This window comes from Leptodactylus fuscus, chromosome 7 (assembly GCF_031893055.1).
Source record: "Leptodactylus fuscus isolate aLepFus1 chromosome 7, aLepFus1.hap2, whole genome shotgun sequence".
Classification (NCBI taxonomy): Eukaryota; Metazoa; Chordata; class Amphibia; order Anura; family Leptodactylidae; genus Leptodactylus; species Leptodactylus fuscus.
In genome coordinates, this window is record NC_134271.1 from 74,554,339 (window position 1) to 74,570,030 (window position 15,692).

Here is a 15,692-nt window from a genome sequence, read left to right on the forward strand (position 1 = left end):
ACCCACCTCTTACAATTCCTGGCAGTATCTGCTCTGCAATGATGAGAGGCAGTAACCTCCTAACTGTCTGCGGATGAGTCCTTTTAGAGGTGTTATTCTGGTTTCGCTATATTCCCAGATTATTAGGTTTTGCAAAAACCACCCATTAATCTATAGGGAGCTACCTTCCAAATGGTGGCGCTAGAGCAAGTACCTATTGTCCACCAAGGAGAGGTCTATTTGCATATTCGTTACCCAGAATTCTCTGCTGTGCACGCTGCATCTCTTTAATGTGTAGCTGATTTGGAATGTGACCTTGCATCTCTGTACCACACCGTACTGCAAAAAATAAAGCTAGAACGGAGGTGAAAGAATCATCAATACCAACAAAATGAACATATTCCAATACAGAATTAAACGATCCAGACTGATTGACTGGAGCAGATTTACTACTGAAAATGCGCAAGAATTCTGCCACAATTTACACCTAACAACTGGAGTACATGCCTTTATATATATATTTATTAACTGTTTTAGATACTTACTATGTCTTCTCTGACAAGGGAGATCAGCTTGTGTCTTTAAGAGGCATGTTTCTTAATAAATGACGCACATCCGTGACCATCCATGTGTGCCAAAAGGATAAATCTGTTGTAGCCTATAGCTGAATGATGAGTTCCCATAATAGTATTTGTTGTGTAGACAAGGTTGAGGCCCTTCAACTACTACATATGTAATCTCGCTGTTTATTTGACAGAATTGCTTATGAGGAATCTGTCCCCAAAAACCAAAGAATTACCTGGATGGATAAATCCACTGTCATTCTCAGCTCTCAGTAATCTCTTACATGGGTAACAGATACTTGTTAACAATCACAAATGGTGTCAGCTTTTCACAGCCCCCAAATGGCACACTACACCTTTGTGCAAAATTACTTTCCTCCACCAATACCCCCCCCTTCAGATTCTTCCCACCATTGCACTGCCTGTGTACTTGTCAGTCTTCTCTGTAGCTCTGGAATTGTTCATCATATATTATTTACCGTATTTTTCTGACTATAAGATGCACTTTTTTCCCAAAAAATTTGGGAGGAAAATGGGGGTGCTTCTATTAAATCTCCCATAGACGGCAATACAATCATATTGCCGTCTATGGGAGTTGCAATGAAATGATTGCAGGTTCAAGCCCCTGTGAGGGGGCTAATAAAGTAGTTAAAAAAAAAAGTTATAATAAAAAATTAAATAAGTTCTAAATCGCCTCCTTTTCCTAGAATACATATAAATGTAGAAATTCACTGTGAAATCTAAACACATTAGGTATCCCTGTGTTTGAAAATGCCCATTCTACTATTTTTTTCCTGTATGGCGAATGTCAAAATCCAAAAGTGCCAAATCGCCATTTTATTTAGTTTTTTTTTTTCTTGACGGTTTTGCCTCTGATTTAAATAAAAAGTGATCTAAGCAATAGACATATCCCAAAATGGTAGAAACTAAAAAGTACTCCTGGCCCTGCAAAAAAAATGCTCTGTGCATCCCCATACAGCTGCAGGGTCACCTGTCAATGTGGCCTTGCAGCTGTTACAAAACCACAACTCCCATACATTAAATATTTACCTTTTTTTTTTAATTATTTTTTTTTTAGGTGTATCTCATAGTCTGCAAAATAAGGTACATAGCACCAGCTGCTGAAACAAGTGTCTACAATTAAATATCTCCAAATTCACATTATATATATGTTTAGTGTATAAATCCATGTCATTGTTATTCCCCCACCTCATCTTATTTCTCTTTTTTCTCCTAGTGCATCATGACATTGCTATACGCGTTCTCAAATGACATCTTTTCAGTCATCAATTTCTTCAGCTTCTTTAACTGGCTGTGTGTGGCGCTGGCAATCATTGGAATGATGTGGCTCAGATACAAGAAACCAGAACTGGAGCGACCCATCAAGGTAAGAAACCAGACAATTTCAGGGCCTGGTTATGTAAATCCAGAAGTAACAATTGCAGGTATGTAATTGAAAAGCAGAGACCCTTTAAGGTTTTGGTACCTCTTATAAGGTTAACAGATGAGTGTCACTTTGCTTCCACTGACCAGTAAAGTAAAAATGTACCGTATATACTCAAGTATAAGCCAAATTTTTCAGCACCGTTTTTATAAGCCCCCCTTGGCTTATACTCGAGTCAGCAGAAGAAAAAAAAAATTTTTAATTTTTTTAGGAGGGGGGGGGGGGTCTATGACCAACCGCAATTTCAATGTATAGAATCTCCCATAAAATACTCCCATAAAATAGTGTGTGGGGGGGGAAGAGGCTATAATAATAATAAAAAAAAGTTCTAAATCCCTCCTTTCCCTAGAATACATACAAAAGTAGAAAATTACTGTGAAACACATACACATTAAGTATCCCTGTGTCTGAAAGTGCCTGGTCTACTGAATATAGGGGATCTGCTCCTGTTCCGTCGGGAAGGGGTTAAAGGAATTCTACCACTAAAACACATTTTTTTTTTCTAGTTAACACGTCCTACCTTTAGAAGTGCTCTCCGCCGCGCCGTTCGTTCAAAATACCGCTTTGTACCGGTATGCTAATGAGTTCTCTCGCAGCGATGGGGGCGTCCCCATTGCAGCTCAAAAACCAACAGCAGCGCCGCCTCTATGGTCTTGCGTATCCTCCACTTGCTTCTTCAGCGTCCTGTCGCACGCCTGCGCAGTACGCTCTGTTCGGCGAAGATTGCCGAACGTACTGCGCATACGCGAAATTGCAGTGCCCGCACTATGGCTGGGACCGCAATTTCGCGCATGCGCATTACGTTCGGCAATCTTCGCAGGCGTGCGACAGGACGCTGAAGAAGCAAGGGGAGGATACGCAAGACCATAGAGGCGGCGCTGCGGTCGGTTTTCGAGCTGCAATGGGGACGCCCCCATCGCTGCGAGAGAACTCATTAGCATACCAGTACAAACCGGTATTTTGAACGAACGGCACAGCGGAGAGCACTTCTAAAGGTAGGACGTGTTAACTAGAAAAAAAATGTGTTTTAGTGGTAGAATCCCTTTAATAGGAGCACTGCAAATACCCTATATTCAGCCAGGCTGAATTCCCAGTGGGGGGGGGAAACCCCAGTCCTCAAGCTCAGGGAAGGGGCAGACAGACAACCAAAACACCCCCTCCCCTTCCCCAGCAGCCAGCAACTACTGCACCCAAAAACTTCGACCATTTTAATTTTTGAAATGTTCCAGTAGCTGCTGCATTTCGCCCCCTCGGCTTCTACTCGAGTCAATAAGTTTTCCCAGTTTTCTTTTTTTTTTTTTTTTTCGTGGTAAAATTAGGGGCCTCGACTTATATTCGGGTCGGCTTATACTCGAGTATATACAGTAAGTTAGTCACCTTGGAAAACACTTTTATTTGATATATGTTGTTATGGGTTTTTTGTTTGTTTGATTTGAGGGTTTTTTTGTTTGGTTTTTTTTACAGTGGTTGTCACAAAACTTTCTCAGATTCTAATGCAGGAATCTCCATCACAGCAAAACTTATTTGATAGCAATTTTTCTGTTTTCATATTGAAGATTTATCATTGTTAAATATGGGAAACTTCAGAAGAGCTATTGTGTTAGACATAGTGGATATTACGCAACATTCCCAACAGTAGAATTTACTGTAGTTGAACAGAATTGTTAACAACTTGATAAAAGTGAGTGGGTTTTTTTTAGGGGGAAATGCTCTGTGGTATTAAATCGGCTGTCTGTGCTTGTAGCTTAGCATCAGTTAAGTAGGTTCACTCCTATTAAACTAATACCAGGCTGACAGTCAGTGTCTCTGGTGGTGGGTGGGTGCAGCTTGTAAGAGCTTGAGAGCTTATGTACAATTACATCTATAAAAGATGAAATGAAGCCATTAAATCACATTAAACCTCAGGAATTCATCATCTTCCTGTAGACAATAATGGTGGCCGGGAGGCAGGTTTTTACTTCCATGGCTTAGCTTCTGCCATAGGGTAATAGAGCGGTGACAGCAGCAGACCCCTCAGTTTAACAACAATAACCTGATAAGTGGCACAAATGACGCCCGCTGGCTGTACAGATAGCAAATCATAAAACGGAAAATCTATCCAGAATCTGTGCTCTGTTCCAGTGTGTTCTGTTTCAGAATGACATCAGCTAAATTATTTCTTTTCATTTTACAGTGGTTTAGCTTGATTTATATATTTTCCTGGTATATACTTATTAATGGCATCAGTCCAGTTACCGGGGGGGGGGGGGTGGGGGGGGTGTAACAATACAATATTAAGCTTGCATGGACGTGAAAAGACTTTAGATTTTCCTGAAGCTGACTTGTGAATCTTTTAGCAGAATGCAGGCTGCCATATACAGAGAAGCTATGTTGAATCCTTGTCTGTACTGCCCTGCTCTTTATTGGAATACTTCTGAATGTATTTTTATTAGCAGTTCATTAATATAGGGTTATTCTGGGAATTGCACCTGTTAGCAAAGTAACATGCAGGGCGGGCCTCTGGAATATTTGGGATCAGTCAATCAGCTAATAATAGATATTTCCATATTCTCAAGATATTTAGGGATTTGCTATTTTGACTGTTTAATAATATAATACATAGCTGAAATTATTAGATGACCAAAGAACTGTGAGCTCCCTAAACTGAGAAGTAAAGTAGCCTGGAGGCCATAGACAGGTACATTGGCATCTTTACAATGTGTTCACCTTTCTAGTCTGAACACATATGACGCTGCACTCCTTTGATCTCAGCTGGATCCTGTCTTAAGAGCCGACTTTTGCTACCACCCTGTGTTATGTTATGAATTACTTCAGACAACGACCAAGGTGGAAGTGGGGAATGGGGGGGGGGGGGGGTTAGATCTTCTAACCACTGCTCCTCTTCCGCAGCCTTTTTGTGGCTTATTGTTCTAAAGTTTCCTTGAGAGGTTTACCTGCTGAGGGAGAGGACGTTCACACACAGCATGAAGCTTAAAAGTACTGAGCAGAAGTACACTGAATACAGGAATAGTAACAGAAGCTTGTCCGGTCTCCATGATTTCAGGTTATGGGTGGGGGACAAATACTGTACATACAGAGTATAGCCCTGTGCACATTAAGTAATGTAATCTGTATGAACAGAAAAGTTACTATGTGCATGCAGGCTGTCTGTATTATACGGCTGTCTCTGTATTATACTCCAGAGATGCAGTCATTTTTAGGCTGATTTAGACCAGGAGCAAAACCTGGCAAAAACAACATTGTTTTAAAGTCCCTGCAAAATGGATTTAATTCTAGTAAATCCCATCCACACAATGCTGAAAAATACTCACTAGCGACCTTTTTGGAAATCGCAACATGTCAATTATACTTACAGAACCGATGGCAGTTTCCACCTGAAATCTGCCTCCCATTCATTTCAATGGAAGGCAGCTATTGGAAAAAATATACGTCCTGCTCATTCTTCATGCAGATTCCACCTGAGAATTCCCATTGAAATGAATTGGAGAACAAAAATACAACTTTTCTGTTGGGGTCGGCCCAAAAAAGGCAAAATACAATGACCGTGCTTCAAATTCAATGTCAAAATCCTTGTATGTTTTTGACAAGTAGCAAAAATCTGCTTCAAATTCCTGAAGCTTGCACAGTCCCCATAGTTTGCACTGTCTGAATCTTAGACACTATTAGTAAATCTGGAGTCAGTGTACATACAGTATATTACATTACTTATTTTGATCCTGAGCTTCATCTTGTATGTTATAGCACAAGCAGAATAATGAGTGAAGCTCTGGAGTACAATATAGGATGTAACTCAATATTGTTTTATAGTGTACAGTGACACCACTATTTATGGAGATAGATGCCATATAAACTTAATATTTGTAGTGAGAGATGACTTACAACTAGATGGCTTCTGATTTTTGGCTGACCTGGTATCAGCATATAATTGTATGAATGTATAGGTGATGTGATCACTCACAAGTTAACTCCTTTTTTTTTCATTGCAGCTGAATCTCGCGTTCCCCATTTTCTTCATCCTTGCGTGTGTTTTCCTGATTGTCGTGTCATTTTATATGACCCCATTTGAGTGTGGGATTGGCTTTGTCATCATATTATCAGGAGTCCCTGTTTACTACTTTGGGGTCTGGTGGCAGAATAAGCCTGAGTGGGTAAATCGAGCTATTTGTAAGTATCTCATTCACTGGTGTTACAACTCACTGTCTGTGTGTGGCAGCGCACATTGTGTTATTTGCAGGTAGTCATTTCAGACCTTTAAAGAGAACCTTTCAGCTCCTCCAACTACCCCACCTCTTTATATCCTTCAATAGGCACTGCTCCATTGATTCCACCATATTTGGAATTTGTTCTCTAGCCCCCTAAGAAATCCCGGGTTAGTTTCAGCACACAATATGCCATTTATACCCTCTGTCAGGTCGGTGATCTCTACTAGAGCAAATAGGCTGGTATCACCCACCTGGCAGTAGAAAGTATAATTATCATGCTGGATGGTGAACTAACAGAAATTGTTGCTCAGGAATGGTGGGGGCTAGAGTAAAATTTCCAACTACACCAGAATCAGGGGAGAAGTGCCTATTAAAGAATGCAAATAGTGGAGATGGTAAAAGATTATCTTTAAGAAATTATTTCTGGGAGAAAGTTCAGTTTTAATTTCCATAGTAACAGTTAATGGGGAAATGTAGACCAAAGTGTACTAGAAAGCTGCAGAACTTTTCATTATGTAAAGATTGATGTTTTTAAAGGGGTATTTCAATGTGAGCATTTATGGCTGTTTCCACAAGATATGCCATAAATGCATCTCTGGGACTTGCGTCTGGCGAATGGGGGTCCCATGATCTCTATTTCAAAGCCAATGTGAAGGGAGAGATGGTTGCACATGCACAGGTCTTTCCTTTCATTTGTATACAACTTCCAAAAATAGCTGATCAGGCACATTTTATACTTTTTTGACACATTGGATTCTGTCTAAACGTTAGAAACCAAAAGCTATATAGGCCTGTAGTGAACCAGCGTAGGTTTTCACCGTTCTAACTTGGAGACCATACCTATTTTCTTAGCACTTTTCCTTATAGTTTAGTACATAGGTTTTTTGCAAATATTGTGTGTGCTGTGATTGACAAGGCACAGTTTACACATCTGTCATAAACTGAGCAATAAATATTTTGATTCTTCACCATTTTTAAGATATGTACTTGCTGTCAGTGAGTGGGACTATTATTCTGAAAACGCCAAGAGACCCCATTTCTTGCAGCCAGGAATTTGCTTAAGTCTGAAAAATCCTCTGGAAGATAAACACATTAGGGGAACAGATCTGCTTTTGTCTTGCTAGTTTGTTACAATATACATGGTGCATTGGTCAGGAGTCTAGGCTGTGTATCCACAGATAACATAAGATAGTGTGAACATACCCTATCTACTACACTGTTTTGATCTGTCGGGGATCAGAACAACTGAAATTTTTAAGACTTTTTGTCTTAATTTTAATATATGTTACTTCTGTTCCTTCAGCTATCTGAGAATATGTAGGGGCTTCCAGGCTAAAAATATCAATGATCTCGTCGAAGGATAGGTGATCATTCTCGTATCGGGTTGGGGTCTGGCACCCTCATCGCTTAGCTGTTATCTGCATCTGATACACTGGGACACTAATACAGCAGGAAGCAGGCAGCTCTGTTCTTTCGTTCGGAGCATGTTGTTACAGATCAGCTCCCATTCATTTGAACAGCTGAGTGGTGGAGGTGCCAAGTATTGGTCTCTCACTGATCTGGTGTTGATAACCTATCCTTGGGATAGGCCATCAATTATCAGCCTAGAAAGCCCCTTCTAAAATAATAGACTGCTGTACTGTTTGTTTGTTTTCCATTCAAAAGCATGGCTACCTGAGGGCTAGTTCACACGTGAGTAATAGGGGAGGTTTTTGACAGCGGATTTCGCGTCCAAAACCTCCCCTTATAATGGTGGTCTATGGAGACCACCGGGCTTCTGTTCTCCGCTAGCGGCGAGCTGCTGCTAGCGGAGAAAAGAAAGGACATGTCCTTTCTTCAGGCGGAAGCCGCGCTGTCTCAGTCGCGCGGCTTCCGCCCCCGGCAGCTCCCTCCTATGTCGGCTCATTCATTTGAGCCGACAGCAGAGGGTTAAGCCGCGACAGCGATGGTCGCGGCGGGCGGGTTTTGACAAGAGAGAGACGCGGCTCGCCGCGTCTCTCTCTGTGTCAAAACCCGCGCGGGCAGTTCACGTGTGAACTAGCCCTAAAGGAAAGGGACCCATGTATTTATTATCTTTAATGTGTTTATTATATTATTTTACTTTGAAGTGAACAAAAATAGATACAAATAGAAAGTCGTCTTATAAATAAACTCTGTCTCAGTTCTTCTGACGGATCAGAACAATGGAAAAGAGAACCGTAGTGCAAATATCTTTTCTATAGACTATAACAAGCCCTCAGCTCTCAGAAGTATTATAGAAACAAAAATGTTTATTTGCTGACAGCAAGCATTGAAACACAATCCTATTAGAACAGTGATGGTGAACCCTTTAGGGCTAGTTCACACGGAGTTCTGCGTATACACATTCCGTTGCGGCATTCCGCTCCAGATTAGGCCCAAATGAATGGGTCAGAGCCTTTTGCCATGGACACAGCGACAAGATAGGGCAGTGCTACTAGCTAGCAGAAAAAAGAAGCGAGTGGCTCCCATTCAAGTCAATGGGAGCCATTTCTGGCAGCGGATTTTGAGGCGGATTCTGCGTCAAAATCTGCTGCCAAATGACCCCGTGTGAACTAGCCCTTAGAGACAGAGTGCCCATTATACAACCCAGATCCCACTAATTTATCACAAAGTGCCAAAACGGTACTGTGCGGATCCACAAATTTGGAAAATTACAGACCCACAAAATATGGTCGTGTGAATGGGGCTTTACAGAGCTTTCAGTGATACTTTTCAGTACACAGTTGTTTGTAATAGTTTGTATTTGGTACTTTTGTACAAGTAATGTCCACTATTTACATTGTTTTATAGTGACCGTGCAATGTTATTATGACTTGTAATAATGTCACATGTCTGCTATAAAACAGCTACTGTATGATCTAAATAGTGAAGGGGCCCCTACTCAGTAAAATCTTCTCCACTGTGGCCCCCACACAGTCCAATCTGCTCTACAGTGGCCCCCACACAATACAATTTGCACCACAGTGGACTCCACACAGTATAATCTGTTCCACAGATGGGTGCCCACAGAGAGGGCTCTGAATGCCACCTCAGGCACCTGTGCCATAGGTTCGCCATCACGGTATTAGAACATTGCAGAACTGTTTATTATCCAGTGATGAAACTTTATTGTCTATGGGAAGTGTCTGTGCATTACATCCTATAAGAATGAATACAATACCAGAATGCTATACTGAATCTGGGGAAATCTTTGCTTCTTTTAGCTGGCTTAAGACTTATGAATCTCTCTTCTCTGTTTACCTATAGATTCCACAACTGTCCTGTTCCAGAAGATGATGGAGGTTGTCCCTCAGGAATGCTAACCTCCCTGTCTCTTGAGATCACGCACAAAGAAAATCTTAAAGGAGCCGACAAAATGTTACTGTCAATTACAAACAGAATCATCAACCCGGTGTACTGCTAGAGATGCTATTGGGCTACAGTTCCCGAATACAGACTTAAGACCCCCCCCTTTCTCCTTGATATATGCATCTACTTGTCAAACATGACCCCCTGACCCTAGACCTCTGACCCAGCTTGTATTGGGATAATCATTTTTGTAGTGTGGTTGTCCTTTTTGTTTTAATTTTTCAGCTTTTTATAAATAAAACTCTGATATAGAATTTAGGTACCTCAGAGAAAAAATGATCAGAGGTCTAGAAAAAAATTAGTTTAATTTGAGTAGAATGCAATGGATGGCTTCTTATTGACAACAAGGTCTACTCTGCTTCAATCTTTGTAAACAGATATTTTTTTTTTTTTTTTTTTTTTTTTTTGACTCGTACCTACACGGACGCTGAAATCACTGGACCTTGGAACTACAGATCAGAACAACTGCATAGCTGGAAATCCAGATCTGTTTCCTATACTTCAGAACCAGAACTGACTTTTTTTTATACTATTACATACACCGCACTGCCTGTTGACGGACGCCCCTACACAGAACTGGCAGCTTCTGTGCCATTCTGCTTGCTACTTTTTGGACCATTCTCTTCACTAATAGAACGTTTATTTTTGTTCGCAAAAGTTTTTGTGTTTTTTTAATATTTGTTGTAAAGAGAAAAAGATCTTTTATCTATTTATAGCACTTAATGTCCAGCATCGCGGTGACTGAAACAGTCCTTGTCCCAGACTACTCTCAAGTTACTATATGGATTGCAGTTTAGAGGTGGTCATAGATAGAAAGAGAATGTGTTCTCTACAGTGCATAACAGGGGGTCAAAAATGACCAAAAGGAGATAAGAATACCAGTGTGGTTCCTGGCTCCCAGGCCCTCAAGTTGGCAGAACACACTATAACAATTTAATTGGAGTGTTCCTTTAATTGTCAGAACTGCCATTTCATATCTGAGAATTTACAAGTTTTATTCACATGACTATATCATCCATGTTGCATCCTTTTGCTAGAATCCCATCCACTTTGCAGGGACTATAAAACACTGCAGTTTATTCTGCAGCATTTAAACCACGTGGGGCCCCAGGCTAAGGTGGAATTCCCCATAAAGTGATATATTCAGGTCAAAGCAGTTTATTAGAATGATTATTATATAGCCACATATACAACATATAGATTGTTACTCCGCATAGTAAGCAGCTCCTTGCCATGCAATACAGTCTATGTTTTAGAATTTTTATGTTTTAGATACTAATTTAAATTAATTTACTGAAATTTGTTAGAATATGTTTTATTTATTCCTGTATCTATATATGTGTTTCTAGTCTTAAAGTCAGTACTATTATATTATTTACTATGCAGGTATTTTTAAAGGGCAACTCCACACCTGAACACACTGATACATAATCTGCTTCATCATATCCATATACTCCATTCACATTCAGAGCTACATTTTAGGCATCTTCATACCTCACACCTCTGTGTAGCACTTTCTGGTTAATTTTCTATACAAAGAATGCTCAGCTGTGGTGCATTGTGGGAATTGTAGTATTTACATTTGGATTTTTTACAAAATCTTAGAATGGGCTGTATCTGTGTGCACACATCTGATGGATTTAAGTCTAAGCCCCACGTAGTGAGCCACAGGCAAAAAGTGCTGCAGAAAAGACTGTGGCGGAAACTAATCACATTACTTTTCACAGCAAGTCCACAGAGTTTTCCTCTGTGGACTTCTACCTCTATCACACATGTATGGAAACCACTAGCGTTTCCGTAGGTATAATTGACATGCTGCAATTTACAAAAACGCAACATTTCCGCTGCAGATGCTTTTCTGCAATTTGTGGATGGGATAAGCCAGAATTCTCTCCACTTTGCAGTTACTGTAAAATACCTCGATTATTGGTTTTCCTACATTTACTGGTAAATGCAGCTCTGGTTGTGAATGAAGTAAACCACATGAGACCACTACACAGCAAAATAGATATTACTAGCTGCTCTATATTATATGGGAATCTACTACGCACTTAATATGCCTCATTTCTTGGCAGAAAGTCGCAGGTTATATAATAGTTTTACAACATGAAAACACTCCATTTTCTAGTATACAGACCAATAAATGTTTATAACTTGAATTAACGTCATTATAATCTTAACACTGAGTTTTCTAGCAATAGTTGTGACGTGTCTATGGTGAGAATTTTTATTTTATTAGTTTTATTCATATTGTTTTATGTAATATCAGACAGTTTGCATCTGGCACAATTTTGGATTACTTTACTAAACTTTAATGTAACAGATTTATTTACTGATTATTTTTTGTGTATTAGACTTTTTTTTTTTTTTTTGTTCTGTGGATTATAATGTTTCTCATCAATCTTCAGTACATCATTTAAGGGGCCACTGCCGTATATTTCTGTTATACTTCATTTATGTAGCTGGAAGCCTGGTTAAGACATTGCTTAGTGTTTATATGGTATTTTTGGATCATTTTATATGTAATATACACTGTATAGGGAGACATTTTTTTTTTTTACACGAATTTCATCATGTCTTCATTTCTTAATTTGTTCATGCAAAAATGGTTACCTGACATAGATGTACACAATGTCCAAAAACAGCCTTGTTATGATTTCACACGTGTCAACCAGTTAACATCTTTCTTACTAGCTGGAAACCATCAACAGGCTGCTGCTGATAGAGCTGTAACTTTTATTAGGGACCTTCATGTAGCATTTTACAGGTATTATAGTAGTATATCTTGTAAAAAGTCTGTGGCTCTAAATGACTCATAACAAGGCATAGCTATGGGGGGGGGGGGGGGTAAAAAAAAAAACCACATGAAAAAGGTTGAAACTTTAGGGCTCATTCACGCGGTGGGGCAGATTTTGGCACTGAGAGTGACGCCGGGAGCCGCGTCACTCTCGGGTCAAAACCCGCATGCCACTACCGCCGCGGCTTCCCCCTCTGGAGTCGGCTCAAATCAATGGGCCGAATCCAGAGGTTGCTGCCGCCTGAAGAAAGGGCAGTTCGCTTCTTTTTTTCCACTAGCGGCAACATGCCGCTGAAAAAAAAAAAAAAAAGAACACTAGTGGTCTCCATAGACCACCATTGTATGTGAACTAGCCCTTAACCATAAGCTTGAAATAATAAGAATCAAGAAGAACCCAAGTATTACTTATTGCCTCCAGCAATGACGTTTCTAGGTAAACGCATGACTTCTGCATCGTATATCAAGGGCTAGGCAACCTCTTTAATACTCAATATAAGCATGACAAATTCATACTTTATGGGTATTTGAGTGTTCATTCGAACAAACATCAGGCATTCACATGTTACTGAGTAAAGTCGCCCTAGGCATTCTTGCAAGCCACAGTAAATATTGTCTACAGCAGCTAACCTGCATTTTGATGGTTTTCGGGTAAAGGTGTAACTGTAAATAATGGTAACGAAGGAATAAAGTATTACACGGATGTGGGAATTTACTCTTGACCACAACAGCGCCAATGTTAAAGTTACTAAAAGCAAGTAAATTACTAATGTATCCAAGTCATGTTCCGTGTGAGAAACTTAGCAGTACTGTACAACGTAACCTCCACCCATCCGTAATATCCTGCTCTCTCCGAGCCATATATATATACTGTATTTAGTAACACCCCAGATCTTTTCATCATATTGTGCCAATGAAAATTACTATTGTGATTTGTGGAATAATTTTGGTATCCCAATATACATGACATGTAAATATTAAAGGTGGAGCAGTCTCTATTCTCACCGGTTATAACATCTGTTCTTACAGTATAATTGTAGTTTTAGGAGGAGGAGCTTAATGATGTAATAATGAAAGGTATCAGTCTAATATTTATTGCAGAAACTAGCCATTTTGTTTGTACGGTTTGCCCCTCCTCCTGCTTTCTCAAATCCGCCTACCCCAAGTTGTGACCATATGTCTATTAAATATTCTGGCATGCCAATGTGTGCCTCAATGTCACAGGCTACAGCTATCTACATGACACGCATGGTGGTGACCACACTCACATTATCCCAGACTTTGATCACAGCGCTATCCTATACAATGCTAATCTTATCCACACATAAAACTCGCCACCAAGACACAGGTGATAGGTCAGTATAAAGTGCTCCTTAAGTTTAAAGGGATAGAACCCCCCAAGTGGTGCCAGTCATGTTATTGTCCTTTATATCCCCGCCCCATTCCACTACATCTCGTGTACTAAGATAACTGGGATTATTCCTGCCCTCTTGGGACCATCACCCCTCCTTGTTTTCTTGTGTTACATTTCTAAACGTGGCTTTTTATGCCTTTTTTGTATTGTTTTGTCTATTAGAGGCTAGTAAAGTTCCCAGAACTCCTGTTATAGTTTGTGCCTAGAGTAAACGGTATTAGTATTTTTTTCTTTTTAGGGTTAAACTATATTTGAGGCCTTTGCAGTATTCTTGTTAGAGCTGGACTAGTGTTACTTGATATTGGATTTTTTTTGTGCTTTTTATGATTTTGTTTTTTCTTTCCCTTGAATAAAGCAGACCACTGACATAAATTCTTCTAGAGATTGTTCTGTATTTTGTAAACATTTTGCATGTCTTTTCATTAAAAAAAAAAAGAAAGAAAAACTGTGCTAGTAGTGAACTGAAAGACTGTTGCAACATGTTGTGTATCCTCTTGTACATGAAAGACCTTTCACACATCTACACTGTAATATGCAGCAAAATATTCATGTAAGGCAGTAAATGTTAAGAGCTGCAGGGAGGGGTGCAGTTTTCTGATGTAAGAGAAACCGCATACCATATCTAGACGTAGACTTAAAGGGGTTGTACAGAAACATGGATGCTTTTTTCTTTTAAATTTACATATAGCACCACTCCTGTCCACATCTGTCAGGTGTTGCATGCATGGCTAGGCCGCTTATATCCTGTCAACAGTTATGGCGTTGTTTTATAAGTGAAGGCAATCATTTTTGTCTAAAGCTGCACAAACCCTTTACCAATGCTTAGCATGCATCTGTAAATACTATGGGCAGAATTTAATACTCACAATACACCAATTTTCTGGTGCAAAAATGTTGCTTTTTTCAATGCACCACCCTTTGAAACAAAAAAATGTGCCATTTAATCCATTTTCTGACCTGCTTGCCATTTTTGAGAAAAATGAGGAAGATGGAGAGAAAAACAGGCTGGGGCAGGGATGCCTGGGCCTGACAGATTTACTAAAGTTCCTGCCAAAAAACTAGCGTGAATCATATCTAAAATTCAATTCCTATGCACAAGACTTCCCATGGTGCCGCCAGCATTCAAAATATGAACGCCAGTCTTAATAAATTCTCCCCCATTGTGTCTGTGATATACAGTAAATTCTGTCCCATATCTGCTGCCAAAAGTCAATGTCAGCCAGTAACCCCTGCCTGAATCCTCTGTAGTGGCAGGTCATTACAGGGAGAATTCAATGCTTCCACCATCCCTTTTGTGATCCAGAGATGTAGTTATAGTGAGGATAGAGCTAGCAGCCATATCCAACCCCTAGTCACTCAGGGAGCCTGTTACATAAAAAGGTCCATCTTTTTTATATTAGAATCTGAAAAGTTCAAGTCCATGTTACTCTTCTAGGCACCTTCATGGGGCACTGATGGGGAAATTCCGGGGTCAATTCACTAACCGTAATTTGTAGACAGTGCAAACATAGACAAGATAGTCTAAAAATGTCAGATTTGCTAACCAATAAACTTGATATATCTTTAGACTGTCTAGGCTAAGGTTATACCACCTATTAGTTAGTTTGCTTAGTGCCAGATCTTTGGCGCACATTGAGGCAGATTGATTCTAATATTTAAAGCAGCAGGGCAGTCAGAAGATGTTCAAATCTATTGCAGCGATTGTATGATACATTTGGCAAATCTTTCTTTCACAATAGTATCAATTTTCTTCTTGGGTGGCATCATCAGACCAGTATTTTGTGCCACAACTTATTGTATACCAGTAATATCAACAGTGTCCGTACAATAAAATCAGCCAGGAACATACAATACATGTTGTCTGAATCAGGATGACAAAGATCTCTAGGATAGTAGTTCACTCAGATAAGTTGTGGGGAGGGGTAGA

At 39.9% G+C, this 15,692-nt stretch overlaps 1 protein-coding gene across 1 annotated transcript in view; it reads left to right on the plus strand.

Moving 5' to 3' along the window:
* SLC7A5 (solute carrier family 7 member 5) overlaps positions 1-9,612 on the plus strand; it is a 40,673-nt gene extending 31,061 nt beyond the window's left edge. The window contains exons 8-10 of the mRNA XM_075283408.1: positions 1,780-1,929; positions 5,973-6,150; positions 9,413-9,612. Coding sequence (XP_075139509.1) covers positions 1,780-1,929; positions 5,973-6,150; positions 9,413-9,612 — 528 coding nt within the window. The remainder of the gene's footprint in view (positions 1-1,779; positions 1,930-5,972; positions 6,151-9,412) is intronic.
* The last annotated feature ends 6,080 nt before the right edge of the window (positions 9,613-15,692 follow it).